Source organism: Pinus tabuliformis, chromosome 4_2 (assembly GCF_031772625.1).
Source record: "Pinus tabuliformis cultivar Carrire ecotype Pingquan chromosome 4_2, CPIR1, whole genome shotgun sequence".
Lineage (NCBI taxonomy): Eukaryota > Viridiplantae > Streptophyta > Pinopsida > Pinales > Pinaceae > Pinus > Pinus tabuliformis.
This window is the reverse complement of record NC_142304.1, coordinates 760906618-760929876: the sequence shown is the minus strand read 5'-3', so window position 1 is coordinate 760929876 and position 23259 is coordinate 760906618. Positions and strand designations below refer to the sequence as shown.

Genomic DNA, 23259 nt, shown 5'->3' with positions numbered 1-23259 from the left:
AAATATTAAATATTTTATAAGAAAGTCTTCATTATTCAATGTTTATCAGCAACTTTTAAATAAGATTGAAAAATCAACATTTGTATTAGATTACCTATTACTATGATTGAGTATATAAGATAATTTGACTTAAATTGTAGCTGAGCAACAAATAATAATGATAAAGTTAGATACATGAACAACAATAAATTGCTATAAAAATTAAATATTTAATATATAAAAAGGTGGGATATTATAGTAATTCTCGATCACAGTGAGAAGTTAATTTTAGAATTTTTTTTAAAATCAGGCACAAGTAATTTTAGGATGAGGTAAGTTTTGACGAATTTTAATGATTTAATATTTAACGAATTACTTGGAATTTTAGGTTGACGAGAAGTTGAAGTTTTTATAGTAAAGTTTCCCCGGAGGGAAAATTTACCATATGATTAGATGGCTCTTCTCGCACATTGTACGTATAACATCTTGCGATTTGTCGAAACGGAAGGCAGCGATGATGGAAGAGGCGAAAGGAGAAGCACACCCGTTAAATTCTTGCGGTAGATGGCGCACAAACATCAAAAGCCGGTTGTCATGTTATATCTCGTACATCTCGGGCCCACTTCTAGAAAGTGGGGCCAACGTGAGAAGAATTGCAGAATCCGACATCTGACAGCGACTCCACCTATGAGAAACGGCCCGTCAGTTGTCAGTCATGGCCAGGCGCCTAACCACGTGACGCGAGGCACCAGGGCAAAATCAGCGAGAAAAACTAACCGTGGTTGGGCGGGCTAAACCGTGGTTAAAATCAACCGCCCGGGACGGCGGGACGTGATGAGGCGTGGACTGGCGCTGATGTTGCCTTCGTACGGTTGAAAAATTCCCGGACGACGGTGGCAGTATCGCCGGCAGGGAAATCTGCCGGTGTTAGCACGGCCCGGTGACTGACCGATTAGGCGACAAAATCGACTCGTTATCATCATATGATAAGTCATTCGTGTCATAAGTGATAAGTGATAATGCAGCGCTCTTATCAGAGATAAGGACAGTGGCGGTATAACCCCGGCCAGTTGTTCGGAAATGTGTTTGATTCCTCCTTGAAATGAAATGTTTTTAAGAGTCTTGTGAATTCGATGCGTAAGGTTCCGGGTTCGAAACTCGTCTCCGCCAGGTGTTCGACAAAAATCTTGCAGTGAACCTGTTGCGTGACCATCGGAGTCCGTGCTTGACCGCTGGTGTTGCAGATTTAGAAGAACAAGAGGAAGAGAATCGTTCAAAACGACCGAGGCGGAGGAGGAAGAAGCGGTGGACGGTAAATTTTCTCGACAGAAAGACATTCATATTGGATGCCCTTATGCAAAGGTACGAACAAATCCCCTAGCGAGCGAGCTAAAAATCTTCTGAATCGGTTAGACATACCGTGATATTTAAAGGTTTAAAGTTTCTGTGTGTATGTTTGTAAATTTTGTCAAAAATCGTTGTTAGGCTCCCTGTCTTTGACGTTTTGGGACCGCTTTAAATGCTTGAATGGCAGCGAGTTTTGCACCTTTCTTTTTGGTAGTTTAAACCCTAACTGTTTTTCTCGAGCGTCTTTGCGCTGATGTCTTTATCTTGCGCTTTACAAGGCCAATCTGTGGCTGTCTCTGTTTACGAACTTTGCGGCCCGTGATTTTCTCCTACCGATGCGATTTAGCTCTGAGATAGATCTTTCTGGCCCTTCCCTGCTCGAGATCTGTTTCTTGGAAGCGTTTCGAGCTTCGGACGCTGGCCTGTTCGATGAGCTTTGAGATTTATGCGTAAAAGAAACGGTACAGACGCTGGAGATAATGAACAGGGGATTTTCTCAGCACGCTGACTGAGGACAAAGGTTAAAGTCCGGTAGGTGCCAAAGTCGTCGGCCATGTCTTCTCTTAGCAGAGAACTCGTGTTTCTCATTCTCCAGTTTCTAGATGAGGAAAAGTTTAAGGAAACGGTCCACAAGTAAGTAGATCTTTTGTTATTTTATTTTTATTTATGAAATGTTCTTGATTTTCTGCGGTTTTATGAGTTTCTGCTCATGCTTTTCTCTGTCATGCCGTTTGGGGTTGGTTTGGTCAGGCTCGAGCAGGAATCGGGCTTTTTCTTCAATATGAAGTATTTTGAGGACCAGGTCGTCGGTGGAGAGTGGGAAGAGGTGGAGAGATACCTTTCTGGTTTTACGAAAGTTGATGACAATCGATACTCCATGAAGATATTTTTTGAAATCAGGAAGCAGAAATATTTAGAGGCATTGGACAAGTAAGTTAAGACAGCACAGTGAAATTTATCATTTTCTGTGTTTTATGCTTTCTAGTCAGTCTCTTTCTATGGAAAATTGGAAAGTACTGATAGTATCGTATAAATATAGATGCTTATCATTGAGAATATTGTGCTCGAAGTTATCAATTTTGTAGGGTTTATGTTATGTGCTGCGTGTCTCTGTCAGTAAGGTAGATGGGCTGCAAATAAAAACGATAATGATATGCTAGAATAACTTGCTTATTGCTTGTTCAATGCCTGGACACCTTTATAAGTTTAAGGCAACCTTTTAAATTTATAGGTTTAAACTTCCTAATTTTTTTTGCAACCAGTGTTACTGTACTCTTTCGACTCCGAGTCAACTTCCAAGTCCGATGTGGTTCTTTCGAGGGAACCGAGTCTAGTCAGCTTCTTTAAGTTTGACTCAGACTCACAAGCCAAACGCAAGTTAGATTGACTCAACCAATCTGAATTTGTGAGTTTTATAAGGCGGACTTATTTATCTCTGTGAATAATACAAGAAAACCAAAACTAAACAGTCTGTTTTCTGATCAAATTTCACAACAGACAACCAGCAGACCTATCAACTGTCAAGAATACACAGGGAATTGTAGTATGTAGTATCGTCTATGTACAAACTTAACATTATATGGACATTGAAAACTTCTGTATTATGAAAAATGTCTTCTTTTATTACTAATTTAACTTTCATTTTTTTGAATTCCTGAGTTAATTCCCAACTCGTAGGTCTTAGGTCGATGTTCTAATGCAAGTTTTAACCAACATGATGATATTGAGGAAAGATTCAACCATTGACTTCCTATGAAATTGCATCAAGCATTAAATTTATGTGTATTTTCAAGGCTAACTTTTCTGTTTGAACTTAGAAATATTTTTTTTCGTGGATCTCTGTTTTCTTAATATAAATCATTATGTCATTAATCCATTGGTGAGCATCATGAGTGGAATGTTCTTTGCTTACAATATGGATGGTCAGTTAATTAATGCGGTATAGTTTTAAGATGTGAAATAGATGTCAAATATATATAACCTCTTTTCAATTGGATGTCTTTCCAGGGCAGACCGAGCCAAAGCTGTAGAAATACTAGTAAAGGACCTAAAAGTGTTTGCTTCCTTCAATGAGGAGCTGTATAAGGAGATAACGCAACTTCTGACTTTAGATAATTTCAGGTGCTTGTTTGCTATATATAATAGGTTCTTAATTTTAAAGTTATAACATTCTGAATTGAGCAGGATTCATTTTATCTGTATTCGCTAACAAACCTGTCTGTGAATCAGAGAAAATGAACAGCTTTCAAAGTACGGGGATACCAAATCAGCTAGGAACATTATGTTATTGGAATTAAAAAAGCTTATAGAAGCTAATCCTCTGTTCCGAGAAAAGTTACAGTTTCCTGCACTTAAAGCATCTCGATTGCGGACGCTTATCAATCAAAGGTTTATATAGACTTTAAATATCCAGGAAGCTAAGTTTTCAAGCATGTTTATTTTCGAGATGCCAGTATATTGCAAGTCTTTCTTCACTGGGTTTTAACTGCTTATTTTACTTGGATGCACAGGATGAACTTTCATGCATTAACATTACTGTCGCATTTAATTAATTGTTTCCTGTTTCTTGTAGCTTCTTTGGTTCCAGGGGTGGTGTAGTTGTTATAACTTGTTTTTTCTAATGTGCATTCTTGCTAAATTTTGCAGTCTGAATTGGCAGCATCAGCTCTGCAAAAATCCAAGGCCTAACCCTGATATAAAAACCCTTTTTGTTGATCATAATTGTGGACAACAAAATGGAGCACGTCCTCCACAGCCTGCAAACAATTTTATGGGAGCATTTGCCAAACCAACTCCTTTCCCTCCTGTACCTACTCATACAGTAAGTGAAAATTGAAACTGGATTTACATTCATTGCATTTTTGACATGATGAGGTTTTGTTAACTACTATTTTGGGGCCTTTTTGCTTTCTCTTTGATTATGAATAATTTCTGATACCTTCTTTTGAATGGCAATAACCAGCCATTCCAACCACCATCTACAAATCCCCCAAGTGCCCTTGCAGGTTGGATGGCTAATCCTGCCCCTGTCCCTCATACTTCACTCTCTGCAGGCCCTGTAGGGCTTAGTTCGGCAACAAGTCCAGGTAAGTTGTCTGTGCCTCTGGCTGGGATGCAATCTCATTTCTTTGATTTTATAGCAATGGCATGTTTGTATAGATAGTGATATATGTTTTTTAGTCTTTTTGCTCAGAGTTTTGCAAATAATTTGATATGTAGTGATTAAATAGTCTGTAGACATATTTCATTCTTGACCATAGAACCTTAGTAAAACTCTTGTAAAAATCATTTTTTAGCTGCTATGGTGAAGCGTCCGAGGACCCCTCCAGTCAACACCCCACCAGTAGATTACCAGTCTGCAGATTCTGAACATCTCTTGAAAAGATCAAGGCCAGTTGGTCAGCCAGGCGAGGAGGTATTTGAATAGTATTATTTTTGTTTGAACTTTGTCTCATTCTTCAAATTGAGAGTTTAGCTTTTGTTGTCCCATGTTTAATTTGTCAATTTTTGCACTCAGAAGAGTTAATTTAAACTGATTGGTATCTTTGACGCAAATATGAGTGCTTGGCTGTATTGTTTTCAACATTCGTAGTTAATTTATTAATAAACTTGTTGCAGGTTAGCTATCATGGGACAAATCATCTTCAGTGCCTGTATTCGCAAGATGACCTTCCAAAGACTGTGGCTCAAACTTTAAACCAGGGTTCTTCCATAATGAGCATGGATTTTCACCCTCTGCAGCACACTGTACTCTTAGGTGTGGTATTATTGCATCAAATATATGTTGTCTTTTATTCTATTCAACTATCAAATTATTACCACAAATGCTTTCCATCTGGATATTCTGAGGCCGACTACAAAATTTGTTGGCTATTGCCATGAAGTTGTTAAACTTTCTTTGTTTTTTAGTATGTTATTAATTTTCTGTTCAAAGCTTCAGGCTATCATGCCTTAACCTCGGCTCAAAATAAATTCTTAACTTATTTAGTCCACTATTTGTTATTTTCTGATACTTTATCTATCATTTGTATTTTTGATTTTTTTTCTCTTAAAATTTTAATACTTGGATTCCCTTCATCAAAATCATCTCATATGTTGACATATGCTGAGTTGTCTTTTCTTCCATGATCACCTTGGGTCACCTGAGGACTAATAAAATTTCCTTTTCAATTCACCTCTTCTTATACTGGTTCCCTTTTCGGTTATCACTAGGGTAATCTATCTTGTGAGTCTTATTTCCTTAGTCTTTGATGATCCTTTTTGAGTTTGGGATAATATTGATTAATGCTGTTTCCAATTTCAAAATGTGAGGGCTGTGCACCCCTGCTAATGTTTGTTTTATTGTGAATAGTGCAGTGGGTACAATTGTGGGTGATATAGCTATATGGGAAGTGGGTGCACGGGAAAAGCTGGCCATCAGAAATTTCAAGGTTTGGGATCTTGCAGGCTGCACTGCCTCGATGCAGGTATTTTTGCATGCTCAATTTGTGCTGTCCATATGAGAGTTTTAGTTTGGATTTTTTGTTCAACTTGCACTGTATGTGTGATGTAATCAGTTTAATCTTTTGCACTGGGGCTGCAGGCAGCACTTGTTAAGGAACCGGGTGTATCTGTCAACCGTGTTGTGTGGAGTCCAGATGGCAATTTGTTTGGTAAGAAGTTACATGTTGAAAGCTGTTGCACAAGCATTGTGTCTTTTCCAGCTTTACATTGTTTTTGCACATGCAGTTAAATTGATTTGTGTTACTTTTATTATCCCTTGATGTCAACAGGGGTTGCCTATTCAAAGCACATAGTGCATACTTACACCTATAATGGTGGTGGAGATGTACGACAGCACTTGGAGGTATTTGATCAATAATTTTACTTTTCTTTCCCTTTATAATGTTAATAGAAACATGAAGTATTACAAGTTAGTCCCTTAGTCAGCTGGTTTAAATTCAAATTCAAATTTGACGACTTTGAAGTTTGACAAGAATTTGACAGTAAGTTTTTTTGTAATAATATTCGACTTGCTACAAAGTTTAAAAAATTATAAACATGTAATAAATAAAAATGAAGCATTTGTGCAGTCCTAACTCACAATACAGTTGGGGCATGAATCCTCAGTCAGCTCATGGAGGAGGGTCATGTGGTTTGGGTGCACAGTCAAGTTTCAATTCTTGAAGTCAGCAGAGTCAAGTTTTAGGCCAAATGTGTTGTTGCGCTAATTACAGGCATAGAGTTACAGCTGTATGAATGGAGGCGGCAAATTGAGAGTTGGGACTCCTGTGACATATCCACAGGACTGTTGAAAACCATGGACGTGCCCAAAACCATGTGGAACGAACCAAAAGCCACACGGAAGAGCTTAGGATTTGTTTATTGTTTTTTAGTATTTTTTTTATCTCCGTTGAATTTTAATGATCAAATCTGAAAACCACCGAATTTAATTAATTAAAATTCATTTTAGGTTGAAATTTGTATTGGAAATTGAGTTCGGGTTAAAGTTCTGCGAATCTTGGCCAAATTAGTTCGATTGGCTTCAGATTCGGCAAATTTTGAATTTCGAGCTTGAAATTTGTCGAATGCAGTGACACTGGTTAGTACTACAAGGAAACCATTATTTCATGGGACTGCCTCTCTTATGTATGTTTAAAGTTATTAGATGAATTATTTCCAGCTATTAAAGTCAACCTCCACAGCTGTCTGAAGTGCATCCTTGACCTCAACCACGTCGATGGCACTAACCTATGTTCTCAATTCATATCTGAATCAAATATGAAAAACAATATGAAGTATTGTTTTCCATTAATGATCAGAAACATATACAGAGTAATTTGATGTGTGATTTTATTTATATGTTCATTATGTCTCAAAAACTGAGCATGCAATCAATAGTGTATCTAGTTCATATAGAGAAGAACGAGGCACGAATTGAGGGCAAAAAAAACTGATTATTGTACTGAGAGGCGCTCTACAACCCAATATGGGAGAGATGTTGTAGTGTCCGTAAATGAGTGTAAATATTTCAATGTTGGTTCAATTAAAATTTATAAAAGATTAAAAATAATATAGAACCCATGAGCGAGATGTTGTAGTGTTTGTAAATGAGTGTAAACATTTAAATGTTGGCTCAATTAAAAAATAATGAAAAGATAAAAGTAATAAAAATAATAAAATTCCATTTGTTAAATTGTAATTTTGTTTTTATTAATAAAATTCTGAACAATTTTTTAAATAAAAGAAAATCATAATATACCTATCACATTAAAATAAATTTAAATAATAATGTTTCATATTCATAACCATATAATTAAAAAATAATAGAAAAATAATAAATCTAATTAATAAACATATAATTGAAAATAAGAATATTCCTATATATATATATATATATATATATATATATATATATAGTAGCTATAATTAAGATCCATTCAATCATATAAATTAAAATATTGATTTTTATAACCATATTTAAATTTAAATTTTTTTTTCTAAGTAATATTGTTCTATTAATATGATACAAAAAGTAGTTACAGAGAGGCATGACCTCAATAGTACTGAGCATCATTCATCACAAAATAAACCTGTCTAGCTTTGACTGCCCCAACATAGGGGAAACCAGTCCATGAAACCAGAAAGAACCCACACAGGGGTTATCAGTGTTGTCCAAAAAAACCAAAAGACAATGCATAGCTATAACCATAAAACACTTAACCGAAAAAGCCCAGTCATCGTAAGAAGCATCCACCTGGCAAAAAAGGCAGCAACTGGCTGCCAAGTGGCAAGACTAGAGATTGTCCGGGGCCGGTTCTTCTTCGATCCTACACGTGTATTTGTACCAATCATCGTCTTCGTCTGGCATGCCACTGCCTTGAGCTGGATGGACGACCTCAGTGCTACCTGCGCCTGCATGCACTTCAAACGTGTCGCCCCGTCGGCTTCCCGAGGCTTGCGTGTCACCATGTTTGCTTTCCGCAGCTGGTTGACTGCCAGCCACAACTTTACCATGCAGGGTTGCTTTGTCATCGTCGGGCTACTGATTACCTGGGATGCGAATGCCTCTATTGCTTGGGGCTGCCCTGTTCTGCTCATCCTTGTGCTTAGGCGGAGGAGTTTGCGGATCAATTTCTTCAGAGAAAGAAATAGTCATAGTGGCTGTGATTACGGGTCGGGTCAGGGTGCTGCGAAAACAGAATTGAGTGGTATGGGGAGCTGGATGCGGAGGAAGGGGAAAATCGGCTGTGTGGACCACAACATCCCTCCGTCCTGTGCCTTGGAGCCTGGCTCTTCCCCTTCCACTTCGGGTGTCGGGGTAACGGCCATAGAATGAGCTATGCGGATTGGGATTGTCAGCTGAAGAATCAGGGGAGTCAGAGTCAGAGCTTGGCGATGCTGGTGGGTGGATGATGCCTCCGCGAGTGCCTCCTCTTCTGCTTCGCATGCAATGTTGGATGCGAGCCATAGCAGGATTGAGAGCAAGGTTGGTAGCAGAGGGGTTGGTGGAGTATCTGCGCAGAGAATGGACAGAGGAGGTCTGAGCCTGGTCTAAGTTGCAGAGACTGGAATGAGAATAATGAAATCCATTGCCCAGGTCAATACAACTTAGCAGCCAGCATCGGCTACCTGTTACAGTGCGAGAGCAGGGTTCTGCGGCCTGCGGAGGGCAAACACAATGGAGCAAGGGGGGAGGAATTGCATAATGCTCTGCAGGTGCCATGGCTATGAGAATTGTGGCTGTCTCGGCCTTCGAACTCATTTAATGGCGCCTGCAAGGTGCCTTGAATGTGTCTTAGGTTGGCATGGGGGACGACGCAGGCGGCCATGTGGCCAGCCCTTCCGTCGTCCGACTGTCTTATCAAATTAATTGCCAGGATAATCACTCGCATCTAGGTCATATTTAAATTAAATTAATAAACACATAAAAATTTAATACTCACAATAAACTTACAATGTAACAAGATTTCTAACCATGGATATTCACCCCCACTTTACCATGGAAATTATTAACTTGTAAACAGGCTTTGTTACAATACCATGGCTTATCAACACCAGATCCTCAAAAACCATAACTCATTTCACAATCAAAACATTTTATAGATATTTTACTTTAATTAATTTTATGACATTTTTTAATTAAATCTAAAAGCAAAAAGGTTATAATTGCTTTTGAGATATATCAAGACCATATATCTTCATTACTACTAAAAATATTCTGTGGATATTCCATAGAGATGAAATCAAGTTTTTAATAAAATTAAAGATGAAAGTACTTTCATATATAGAGATGTGAAATTTATATAATATAAATAATATTATTAAGAACCAACATAAATCCATCTTAAATAAGGATTTGCCAAGCAACAAGAGGAATCAAACCTCTCGAGGTGCAAACATTTCGTCAAGTTATGCACTCAAAAAGATATTTGTATTGAAAATAATTAATGAAAACAAAATAATATCAGAGAGACAAAAACTTTGGTGGAAAAGGCTTTAAGCCTGATTTTTTATTCACAAAAAAAGGATTCGTTATATATACATCAAGCTACGTCTGAAGATAGTTAGTCTATTTTGGACATGCAAATTTTTGGTTGAGTGAATATCTCAACCACACACTAATCTAGGAGGCTAACTAGTTGGAGAGAATCTCTCAACCAACTAGACCTCAACAAACTCCCAAGTATTAAGAACAAACTCATTCTAGAATTGATGAGCACATCAAAGACAAGTAGGAATTATATTTTCCAAGTTTCATAATTTTATTATTTTGGACTTATTGATTGTGAGTATGAGGCTAACATTCCCCCCTTCAATCATAAGTCCAAAGTAAGAACCTGGTACCATCTCCAAGTTTTCATGCTGAAACTGCTGAGTTGAGCCTCAATGAAAACTGCCTTAAAAATCGCCAAAATTGGATGCCAAAAACTCCAATATGAAGAGAGCAAACCAAGAGAAGTGAATCAACTGCAAGTCTGACACATCCCAGAAAATGCTTGACACTTCAATCTAATGCCAAGCTACAATGCAAAAGGATTTAACTATCCTTTGCTAGGTCCAATGACCATCCAATTGAACAAAAATTCCCACAAATGTACTCTCAATCAGTGTCCCAATTGCTTGTCCACTGACAAATTTTGATTTGTGTTGTTATCGAAACTTTCAATTTGACAACCATCATCATCAATTCAATTTCATCAACAATTCCTCCCTTTGTCAACTGAAAGGAGAGACCATAACCATTTGCTTTTGTTTTGAACTCCCCCCCTTCAGATGTAGGAGAGTTTCACTGTTGTACTCCTCCTTTCAGGTGCATGAGAGTACTATCTTTTCACTATTGGCTGCAATATTTGTCTTCATGTGAGATTGAATTCTGTGGTAAAACATATATAATCGTTTGACTGTAGATAACCACTCCCAAGGATCAATCCATGCATAATTAATCTTCAATCTGGCTGGTTGGTTTCGTTTGCAACATCTCTCTGATGAGTGATTCTTCTTGCCACAATGGTGACAAGGATGGAGATCAAAACAATGATCTTCCATATGACCAGTTCTTTGACAATGCTGACATTTTGGCTTTTCTTCAACTTTCTCATTGACTTTTGATGTTGCTTGATCAAGAAATCCTCCACTGATGAACTTGATTGGTTTTGAATAATCAGGAATATGCAAATTGTTGTCATCTTTGTCATATCCTAAACCACGTCGATTTTTGTTACATTGGATTTCCTCCCATGGTTTGATGATTGGCTTGGAACAAGAAGGTTGAACTTGATCATGTACAACTTCTACACTTGAAGTTGTATTGTTGAGTGGCTTGGAATCATCTTCATCATTTGAATTTGTATTGTTGAATGGCTCGGAAACATGACTCTTCTGCTGCAGCTCATCACGTTGTAGTTGTGATTCAAGTTGGAGAAATTCAACAGTCTCATGTGCATAATGTAGATGCCTTTTAATATCAGCAAGAGTGGCTTTGTTGATTTTCACTGTGTCCTCAGCAGTGGATAGTATCAGATTGTTTAGAAACTCTAACAATTGAATACTTTGCTCCATTTGAACTCGCTTGCTTGAACTCTTGAACTCGCTCGCTTGATTTTAGATTTGAACTTTGCTTTTCTCAATTTGACGTTCATTTGATTTCATTTTAACAAATTTAGGGCGTCGGCTACCACCGAAAATGCACCCAAGTTAATGATTTTTATAATGTAGATGACAAGTTCAAATGACTTCTTATGAATTTTAAAGAAATCAACCCCATATCAATTCTGACTTAATGATTCAAGGCTTGGGTGTCAGGGTCAACCAAGAATGCACCATTGTTGTTACAATGCATACCTAACTTCAACATGGACTTCACCATTAAACTTTCTATATACTCAACGACTCCTTTATGACTTCCAAAGTTTCAACATAGACTTTAACTTTGTCATTACATTGCTTACAAAAGACATTATAATTTGCACTTTCATTTTCTCATATGGGCTTCAACTCCATTCCCTAAACTTTGGACTCATCTCACACTTTTACAATGCTTTTATTTGTAAAAGACTGTCTTCTCAAATATGGCAAGCGGATTGAATAATCCAAATTTAAAAATATCGTAACTGCTTGTGGTTCATTCAATTATAATTTTACCTCTTTCTTCATAGTGCGTTTTCTATGCCTCAACTTCTCCTCCATCAATTGCCATTTGTCATGCTGCTGTTAAGACTAGCTAATGTTGAGCAGGCTTTCGTAGTTGATTATTAATTTGTTTTGGAAGTGTATCAAATGCAAAATTCTCTCATGGGAGAAAATGAAAACACATGCAACAATAAAAAGACAAGCGAATAGAAATTGAATTGTCTAATTTTCGAACTTCTATCGTTCTATTTCTCCACTGAATTGCACATAGCTTGCCTGCTGATATATCGATCCATTTTACTGCCCTATAAAGTTGTGGTAGCCCTTCCCAGTGACAACGAATCTCATTTAATTTTCATTCTCATTTCTAATTACTACCACAAGTTTTTAGGATATGGAATAAAAATGGCGTTGATATTACTGCAATCAACTGATAATAATTCATTATTTCCCAACACAATAAAATTGCAGAAAATCGATTCCACACTTTATTACTTGCTCTCAATCAAAATATCATGGAATGATTAACGCTTATTTGCTGTAAAATCAAAATTTATACAACTTCACATGATTTATTTGCTATTTGGAAATTCCACAAATTACTGTGCCTTACCTTTATCTTGTTCTATGGCATAATAAATGGAATCTGCATTCTGAATATTTGAGTTATGTGAGCCGTTGAATATTCTTGTGCAAGAAATATTTGTGCCAATGCCTTCAATCTTGAACTCGCCAATGTTATTTCCATAATTTGATACCTTGCACCCTGGCTACTCTGCGTTTCTGCTAATCTTGAGACTTTTAAATTTCTCACGCTACAACAATTCTGAGCACTCAATTTATTTGCTTTTTTGGGCAGCGGTTCCTGTTGTACTCTCTTTCATACTAGGACAAAAGCTCCTTCAATCATCAACAATGTTCATGCAATCATAATAACAACTCCCTCTAGTGATGGAAATTCCAGCAAGTCATTCTCTCAACTCCATAAATTCGAGGCAGGAATCTTTCTTCAATGCAACTCAATACAGTTTTCCACGGATGCTGCTCACACAACGGATAACCACAACTCTGCAACGAACATAGCACCCTTGGCCAAGAGATTGTTTTGCAGATAGAAACCACCAAATTTGGATTTGAGAGCCACCGCGACCACCACCTCCACTATTGTTGTTGTTGGTCCCCGATTTGCAGAGTATGGATTAAGATCTAAGTGTTGAATCCCAAGATTTACATGAAAATACAAAGAATGTAGTGCATCAAGCTGGGAGATCCGCTCTTAGAAGACCCACCAAAAGCATAAAATTCCCACCAACACAGTTATCCAATGTAGACTTCCAACGCAAATTGAATACAATTTTGTAACCTTCGCTTGCACCAGTCAACAAAATGCACAACGCTCCACGTTGCACAAATTCTCACATAGGTCTACATAGCAAGTTTACACATATCTCATGCTCCAACGCTCAATGGTTCTGCACAGTGGATACAACTTCTCTCTATGATGTTCCACGCACAAGCTTCAATCACCGATTCACAATACTTTGGCTTTACATAGGTTTCAACATGTTAGGCTACATGCACAAGCTTTAATACCATTCTCAACGCTTTGACTTTACTTCAGGATCCTCAAAGAATGCTCCACGACCAAGAGATTGTTTTGCAGATAGAAACCACCAAATTTGGATTTGAGAGCCACCGCTACCACCACCTCCACTATTGTTGTTGTTGGTCCCTGATTTGCAGAGTATGGATTAAGATCTAAGTGTTGAATCCCAAGATTTACATGAAAATACAAAGAATGTAGTGCATCAAGTTGGGAGATCCGCTCTCAGAAGACCCACCAAAAGCATAAAATTCCCACCAACACAGTTATCCAATGTAGACTTCCAACACAAATTGAATACAATTTTGTAACCTTCGCTTGCACCAGTCAACAAAATGCACAACGCTCCACGTTGCACAAATTCTCACATAGGTCTACATAGCAAGTTTACACATATCTCATGCTCCAACGCTCAATGGTTCTGCACAGTGGATACAACTTCTCTCTATGATGTTCCACGCACAAGCTTCAATCACCGATTCACAATACTTTGGCTTTACATAGGTTTCAACATGTTAGGCTACATGCACAAGCTTTAATACCATTCTCAACGCTTTGACTTTACTTCAGGATCCTCAAAGGATGCTCCACGAACAAGCTAGCGCTTTAGACTCTATGCACAAGTTCGTGTACAGGTCCACACACTTCCTCAACCTCCACTAACTTTCATATGATCAATCTGATGCATTCCTTTGGTATCTCCTTCTAGGTATGCAACTCTTTCCACAGCTACGCAGGTACGCAAATATGCAGGTATGCAACTCTTTCCATAGGCTCAATGACCTTACACAATTTGATTTTACACAACTTGGCTTATTTGCTCACAACATCCATATCGTAACTTCACATGACTTAATGCAATAGCTCTGATACCAATTGAAATAATTAATGAAAACAAAATAATATCATAGAGACAATGGCGGAAAAGGCTTGAAGCCTGATTGTCTATTCACAAAAAATAATGATACATTATATATACATCAAGCTATGTCTCAAGTTAGTCTATCTTGGACATGCAATCTCTTGGTTGAGTGAATATATCAACCGCACACTAATCTAGGAGGCTAATTAGTTGGAGAGAATCTCTCAACCAACTAGACTTCAACAAACACCCAAGTATTAGGAACAAACTCATTCTAAAATTGATGAGCACATCAAAGACAAGTAGCAATTTTATTTTCCAAGTTTCATAATTTTATTATTTTGGACTTATTGATTGTGAGTATGAGGCTAACATGTATTTTGAGAGATTTGATCCTAGTTGAAGAAAATCTCTCAACCAACTAGACCTCAACAAACACCCAAGTATTAGGAATAGACTCATTCTAGAATTGATGAGCACATCAAAGACAACTAGGAATTATATTTTCCAAGTTTCATAATTTTATTATTTTGGACGTATTGATTGTGAGTATGAGGCTAACATGTATCTTGAGAGATTTGATCCCTCTCGGTGCTTGGTAGATCTGGAATTAAGATGGATCTATGCTAGTAAGTTGACAATGAGAGGAAAAGATAAAATAAGTTAATCCAAGGGCAGGCAAAGTGGTTAAGACAAAATGTTGTATTAGCCAAATCCTAGGAACACAAACCTTAAAAAAATTGTATCTTTATATGGATGTGCAGGGATTGATTAGGCAAATTTCATTTTTGAATCTAGATGTAATGTGCATTGTTCCTTCTACATGGTTGAAATATATTTATACTCTATTAATATGGTTCAGTCTTCTTCAACAAGCCTTTCTCTTTAGTTGTAAAGTAGTTTCTCTTTAAATTAGATTTCCCTCTTAGTACTTGCATAGTGTATTATGTTCATATGTTGGAAATGTTTAGTAGCTATCTTTTAAAGCATAAAAGGTTTGTTTGAGCTTCCAGTCCTATTTCCAAAATCATAAACCATGATAATTGACAATGGTCGCAATAACAATATATTAAAGTGAGAATAAGTGTCAATAAAAATATGTTGGATAACTAGACCACATAATTGTTCCTTGTGAGATTAAGTCCAAAAGTTTGGAGATCCAAATAGTTCTCAAAGATTTGTTCAATGGAAACCATGTACATGTGTTGTTTTAGAAGACAAGAAAATCCAAGAACCTTAATGTGACTAATCAAAGTGTCTAGAGCAATAATGCTCCTCTTGGCTATTGGAAACCCTCAAGCATTCCATGATACATTACCTATCTGCGTGGAAAGAGAAGATTGAAAGGCAAATATGTCGTCATGAGGAGAAGAATTAACACCACCAATAGCAGATTCAGTGTCCAGTTTCTTGTATTCAAATGTCCATATAGTCAAAGGTTGATCACTGTGATCCTCCAATGCTTGAAATTTGTTCGTAAGAGTAAGTTTTATTGGTTACCCAAGCCTTACTGTTTTCGATGCCTTTGTTGGAGTATGCTTGCTATTAATGTGAAAACTAGGTTTATTAACAATTGTCAAGTAGACTTCTCTAACCCATTACCAAAGGGGGCTAAAACTTCATTCTTTTGCTATCTTATGGGAGGATCTTCCTATTGCCACTGATTTTTGTTTCTTGGAAATTGAAGTCCCCCCAAAGTTTTCATTCTTCAAGCCCAATTTGTCTTTACTCGAAAGCCTTGGGACTGCTGTTTTTTGTGTAGCTTGGGAGGTACTCCAAGCCCTTGTGTTTGAGGGTTGGAGGTCAAAGCGCCACAAGTAGGCTTGTGGGCTTAGAAAGCAAGCCTGGGGTTTTGCACCCAATCATGCTTGGGGCAATTTCGGAAGCACATTTCTACATGTGATGGCATGAGACGATAGGAGGGCGAAAAGGAGAATCCAACGCTTCAAGAATCGTCGAATTCCGAGTTGTAGAAGTGGAGTTATGAATTTTTGAAGTTATTTAATGGGTTTGCACATGAAGTGTCAAGGTTGGGTTGGTGTAAAAATTACTTGTGATAGCTGTTCAAGCCCTTAGATAACATTGGAGAAGCCCTCTTGTTGGTGTATAAATAAGAGGTGTTCTGGAGGTTATAGTCACACCTTAAGGAGCATAGAAAGGAGATCGTTTAAGGAGGAAGGAGGTCAAAGTATACCTGAGGGAGCCACAACCCTAGGAGAACTAATGAAGAGGAGAATGAGGTCATTATTGTGACTGCTGGGATGGTTTTGGGCAGATGCAGCCAATGAGGAAGAGAGGGTCTAATTGAGACTAGGCCGAGTAGGTGAAAGGTGTCTTGGGCATAAAATTTGTGGGTATTTTCTCTGTTGCAGGCCGAAGTGTTGTGTTGCAAGTGCAGGTGGATAGAAGGCTTGTTTAGGGAGGCCGAGTAGGCTACTAGGCTCCCTAAAGTAGGTCATAGGCATATCCAACAAGAACGCAAGGAAAGGAGACCTCTAGGGTGGAGAAAATTTGAGTTAATGCAGACCTTGTATACCCTAACTAGGCCAAGACTTGAGGTTTGGTTTTTGCATGGATTTGAGGGCAGAATCATTGTTAGAGGAGTTGAGTTCTCCATGTACATATTGAACGAATTCTGGGTAGTTTTCATGGTGTTTAAGGTGTGGGGAAACCTTCAATAGAGCCACAAGCACCTGTAGCTTGGCATTCCTAGCAGCTTGAGGAGAGGGTTGGAAAGCCTAGAGATCAAGTGCAGACTTTCCATTAGGAACAATGAAGGGAAGTGAAGTCTATTGGAGGGATGTCGCAGCTGTGGGAAGGCTTGCTGGAGAATGGAACAAGGTTGACATGATCTGTAGTTAACCCTAACTAGAAACAACAACCTACAATAGAATCACACTATCCCTAGAGGTATGCATTAATGATGAGTTTGATGGGTAGTTGTAGGAGAACTTAGGAGTTGTTTGGAGGAGCCCACGTGGATTGTTGGGAGGCCTACCAAGCAACCAAGGTGACAATAGGTACATCATATGAGAGGCAAGAGGACAACAACGAGTGTTGTAGATGTTCCCTTGGTTGATGAGTTGATGGTGTCCTGGGAGAGGACAAATTGTTGGTGCTCAGATTTGTGCAATAGCGCCTTTATTGCAGAACAAAGGGCAAATTGGTGGAGTTTGTGGGCAACCATGTGTAAGGGTCTCCTAAGTGTGGGGATGCCCTAACTAGGTGCAGATGCTATAGCGTGGACTTCGTCTCTTGTGGACTGTTGGAGGGCAACGTGAGAGAAGACCAAGTGTGGACAAGATTAGGCCCTTATGGTCTGCTGGAGGACAGCGTGATAATGTCCAAGTTGGAGTCGGAGTGCAACACCTTGATGGACAAAGGCACTCTTTGCCATTGTTGTTACCTGTGAGCTTGTGTCCCCTCTTGGCTGCTAGCCATTTCGTTCCCTATCATCTAGTCTCTCTTTTTTAGTAGAGTTTTCATCTGCAAACGAGGTTCAATATGGTTTGTGGATTCTGTGGGTTTTATTGGTGAAGGTGAAGCAACTACAGGTGGTCATTGAAGTGGCTTTGTTCAAACTCTCTACAGCCCGTAGCGCGTGATTCTTGTGAAGCGACCAGTCGCAGTGTGACCTGCAACTTGAAGACCAACTGTCATTCAATCCACATTTTTTTTGTCTGCTCGTGTTTCTCCAATTACCTTCCTAGTCTTCGTTTGACATGTGATTTGTCTGTTAATTCGTATTTCTCCAATTGCCATCCAATACTCCTTGATTAGCCACCATCTCAGCTTAGTCACTATCGTCCTAGCTTGGTCGCGGTAGTCCCAGCTTGTACCTGACCCAGTTCAACATTGACTTAGCGACCGTTTATGCAGTAGGTCTCTAAACGAAACTTTGGCTGTGGATTTCTCCTTCTTCCTCTTCTCCCTCCACCTGCCACTTTTACATCACCCCTTGACTTACAATTTCCCCACCTCCCTCTAAAAATCTTCCTCATCTCTCAGTGCTTCCATTCCTTCTAGACCCTCAACTCTGTCTTTTGCACTCCCCTCCAACTCACCTTTTTAGGGAACTAGAAGTAACGTGTATTCTGGTATAGGGTTTAACTTGCAAAATGATGACAATATAGGCCTCACGTTATCTACCCCCACGATTAATATTCCCTTGACTGATGCTTCTATACTTGCTACCTTATTTTGTCAGTTTGTTACATTGTTTGAGCAATTATGAGAAGAAGTTAAGTTCTTGTCCTCTAGGATCTTACAGGTGGAGTCAAAGAACTTGAATCTCAAAATGCTCAACCAGGTTCAGGATACTCTACAACCACCCAAAGATGCCACAGATGCAAAGATCCTTGGTCTAAAAAATAAACACAAAAAAATTTGAAATCAACAAGCCACTTCTTAAGCAGGAAATAGAGATACATACAAAAACAAAGGCACTTCTTAGGGTCTCTTTTGTAGATTTAGATAAGTTTGCTAGGTTCATGTGGATTCAACTCCATGGATTTACTTGTCTCCTCAGAGACATTTATGTGGTAGTTTGTTACTTCCACCCATGTCCTCTCTGTTTGCTATCCACAATGACTTAGATGGAGATCCTTATTGTTGGACATTGGGTTCAATGCTCCTCGTGTGTTTTGCGACATGGACTAACCACCTCTCGTGGATCCTAACTTTGACAATTGTAGCAGATACTAATGCCTGTGGGTTTTTGTCTAATGAAAATCGTGATTCCAACAAGTGGTATCAGAATGACAGGTCTCGAGTTTGAAACTCACTCGACTCGTACTGGGGGGAGATTTTTGGACATTGGGTTTAATGCTTCCCGTGCGTTTCGTGACATGGACTAACGACTTCTCGTGGATTCTAACTCTGGTGATTGTAGTGGAGACTAACGCCTGTAGGTTTTGGTCTAACGACAGTCGTGATTCCAACACTTACACGAACCTATATGCCAACATCATTCACTACACGACTAAGGGAGATGTCATTTTGTGACTTCAATGCTTGTACTCGTGCATCTTAGGTTCCTCTTCATGGTCGCTCAAAGGACATGTTTTGTATCTAAAATCAATAGGGCTACATGGGACATCACATGATGTATCGGGGATTTTGACAGGTTATGATAAGCACCTTTTATAGTTGGGTAGATCTCATGAGTTATTCATCCTTAATGGCCTTCCCTATTTTCTCGGGGCATACCTCTTCACATGTCAACCACACATTGGACGAGCGAGCTTTGTCAATTATGCCCTTTTCGATGACTCTCTCCTCCCCTTTACTCACCACCTTTCCATGACCCCCATTGCTCTAGCCGACCACACTTTTATCTTTCTCACTTCAAGTTGATGCTCCCCCCTCGGGCCCACCCTGGACCATCCTTTTCATTGATAAGGGTGATCCCAATATCTTTACTCCCTTATTTGGCAGAGGCCCCAAACCCACTTTCTCATGCCTTGATTAAGTCAATGCCAAGTAATACTTGTCTTTCTTCCGCCATTGTGGAAGCTGCTTTTCAGTGTTATCCCATCACACAACATCCACCTCACCCCCCCCCAAAACTAGATCTTGTCCTATGAACAAATTGCATGTCAATCACTGCAAGCTCCTCGATAGCCAACTCCGTCATGCCTTTTTCCACACCCCACCCATCCCAACCTCATCTCAAAACTTCCTATCATCCTCTTCTTCAAGATAAGAACTGCCTCTTCATCTCTCAATAGAAGTGTGAGTTGAGGGCTTCCCTTATTCGCTCCCCAAAAACTTCTTCCCTCATCACTCTCCTCTCCCTCCTGATTCTCAATTGATGTTTACCCATATTTCCTCCCCGTATGATGTTCTTGGACAACTTATCATCTAGTTTACCTCCTCCCTATCCTTTTGCCATTTATTTTGCTATTTGGATATTCGAGAGGTTGTTTGGATGATGAAAGACAAGCAAAGCAATTGACGAGGAAGGATTCCAAGAATAACTTTTCAAGCAGGATCTTTGTGCCATGGATAACCACCTAGGTTAATTTTTGAATAATGTTGTTTGTACAGGCTTCTCACAGTCTTGGTTACATCACATGATCCACTTGATTCACAAGTTGGGCTCTAGTATGGATCCCACCAACTGCAAGACCATCATGATAAGCCACACATTCTCTAAAATTTATGCTACAACCCTCTACATGATGCTGTTAGGGGAGCTAGAGAATAGGCTGGTTTCTGACCTATGTACCAGACGATTGACCACATCCATACACTTCAGGCCATTGTTGAGGAGGCACGACATCACTCTTTGAATGTCTATTGCTGTCTTGTGGATTTTTAGAAAGGTTCTGACTCCATCCCTTGTGAGTCTTCTTTCCAGAAACTTAGAGATATTGGTATATCAAATACTTTGTTGACTATCATGTGCCTTTACAAGTTAGTTTTGGGTCATCTTCGCACAACTCATGGACTATTAGATTTTGAGTACCATTAGAGTTAAAATAGGGTTGTCCCCTATCCCCCACATTATTTGGGATCTACATTAATGAGTTAGACTCACTTTTGCATGAGCACATCCATGAGGGAGATGGATGCCTACTCTACCATGTCTTGATATCAATCCGCCTTTTCATCGATGATGTGGTCTCTAGCCTCATCCTCCGACGGGTTGTCGAGACTATTGGATGCCCTTGCTCTCTTTTGTGACCTTCAACAATTGACAACCAACTTGGGTAAAACCAAGGTCAACTTGTGTATTGCTAAGGTTAGGTTAATACTGACTTTGTCAAGATTGAAAAGGTGGACAACCCAACTCAAGAACTTGTCAATAGAGGGAGAGAGAGTGAGAGAGAGATCAGGCGATGTGGTCGATGATGTCAAGGTCTCCTATGTCCAATGGTCAAGCGTGAGGGGGGCGAACTGGGTACTGGTTGACAGTTAGAGGCTTATGGGACTATTGTGGAGCTCAACTACACACCCTAGGGAGGGATATGTGAATGGGGGATACTCCTAGCAATGGAGGTTGAAAGAAGGGAACTTTGAATGGATCTCTTATTGCTCATTTGAATTGAGGAGGTAGGTTGACGGGTGAGAGGTGCTCTATGCTGGATCCATGGAGCTAATCTCTCTAATGCTTTGAGAATGTGTTTTGTGATGCATGGATCGACCCTCTGAGTTGGTCTTAGTAACTATTAGGTGGTCTCTTAGAGGGGAAGGCTGAGGAGAGACCTAGTGTCTCACTATCTCGCTGTCTAGTGCATTCTAGAGCTCTGCCTATAGTTTGTTGCTTTGATTTGATGGAACAACAGGGAAGTACGAGGTAATCGGCTTGGTCATCCTAGGATGGGCGTGGCATGCAAAAGTTGAGATTTGTCGTTGAAAAGCTCTCCAATGAAGAGGGCTAAACATCTATGATCCTGGTACTATAAGAAAGTAGAGAGGGAACCTCATAAGTATCCTTATATAAGCAATGATAGAGACCTTTGATCTCATAATACAATGAACACTAAAAACTAAGGTGCATCTTTGTCTCCTTATCCTAAAGGTGGTACTCTTGGTAGATCCTATCGGATTGTGCTATATATGGTGATTTGTCTTTATCTAGTGGATGGGAGCCAACCTGGATTTGTCGCAAAGGGATCTTGAGCGAGTGCATTCAATGTTCGCATGTATACGGGGGTAGGAAATGATGCTATCGTGCAACTTCATAAATATCTCTAGTTAGAAATGTATCTTTGAGTCTAGGCTCATTGGAGGTAAGATTGAAGTGACTTGAATGTATAATATGTAGATATCCTCATTGATAGCTTGGTTTAGTATTTGTCTAGTCAACAAGAGATGATGTGGTGCATCAAGGGAGAATTCAAATGGGGAGAGGTGCTCTGTAGAAATGGTAATTGATCGAAGAAGTCAAGATGACTTCGAGAACCAATCTTGCGCTCGACTAGGGGGAGGATCTAAAGTGAGAGTCTTCAAGGAGCAAAGTGCAAGGTAAGAAAACTACTCTTGCCTAGTTGTAGTGTCTTGGAGAGATCGAACTCTATGTAGGAAAGAAACCAAGTAGAAAATGATCCCGAGGTGGAAAGGGTGGATGCCAAACTCTACATGAATGATGGGTTGTGGAACCATTTGCTTACTCGAATGATGCACTTGAGGAGCAAGGTACATACTATCTTCAAGCTACAGTCCAATTTGTTTGCAACAAGATTGGTCTCTAGATCTCAAAACCATTGGGGACTATGGGTCTGATAATTGTCTCCATGAGATAGAGTTTGGTTGAGATGTCCAGAATTTGCTCTTGGAATCATTGTTTCTAGATGAGGGCTAGAGAACCATACCCTTTATTAAGTCAAGGTTGGAGGGTCTATTGCAAACCAAAAGGTGTTATGAACTATACTCTTAGGTAAGTGTAAGTTGCGGTGATCTCAATTATTGTTCCTCAATAATCGAAATGCAAGTCTGTAAGAGAGCTCTTTAAAGCAATGATGATCAAAATATTTATTCTACCCATGTTCATTGGTAGCTGTTGGAGGTAAAAAAAAACTAGCTAATGCAGTGATCTGTCTTCGTAAGCCCTTGGGAATAGAGGCCAACAAGTCGAAGTCATCGATGAATGGATTAGCGAGTTCAACACCTCATATAGAAAACAACCATCATCCTCTTAGATAAGCTCATGAAGGAAGGACTCTAGCTCATCAATATAGATCCAAAGAGGGTCAGTGAGAGGGGGCACCCTTGTTTACTTAGTGGTACTTTGGATGAAGTCAAAAAGGGTGTGTGCCATCTTGAGGCATCCCGAAATTCACTCATACAATCTCATGATGGATGCCAAAAGGATCTCAGATATGCCAATGTCACCGAGTCTTTGGAATAATGC

At 39.2% G+C, this 23259-nt stretch overlaps 1 protein-coding gene across 1 annotated transcript in view; it reads left to right on the top strand.

Moving 5' to 3' along the window:
- The first annotated feature begins 1057 nt into the window (after positions 1–1057).
- LOC149171825 (protein TPR3-like) overlaps positions 1058–23259 on the top strand; it is an 87300-nt gene continuing 65098 nt past the window's right edge. Inside the window, exons 1-12 of the mRNA XM_089424131.1 lie at positions 1058–1341; positions 1605–1959; positions 2077–2256; positions 3334–3447; positions 3556–3714; positions 3973–4147; positions 4289–4412; positions 4623–4741; positions 4945–5083; positions 5683–5792; positions 5909–5978; positions 6099–6172. Of these exons, the coding sequence (XP_089280257.1) occupies positions 1880–1959; positions 2077–2256; positions 3334–3447; positions 3556–3714; positions 3973–4147; positions 4289–4412; positions 4623–4741; positions 4945–5083; positions 5683–5792; positions 5909–5978; positions 6099–6172 (1344 nt within the window). The 5' untranslated portion in view covers positions 1058–1341; positions 1605–1879. The remainder of the gene's footprint in view (positions 1342–1604; positions 1960–2076; positions 2257–3333; positions 3448–3555; positions 3715–3972; positions 4148–4288; positions 4413–4622; positions 4742–4944; positions 5084–5682; positions 5793–5908; positions 5979–6098; positions 6173–23259) is intronic.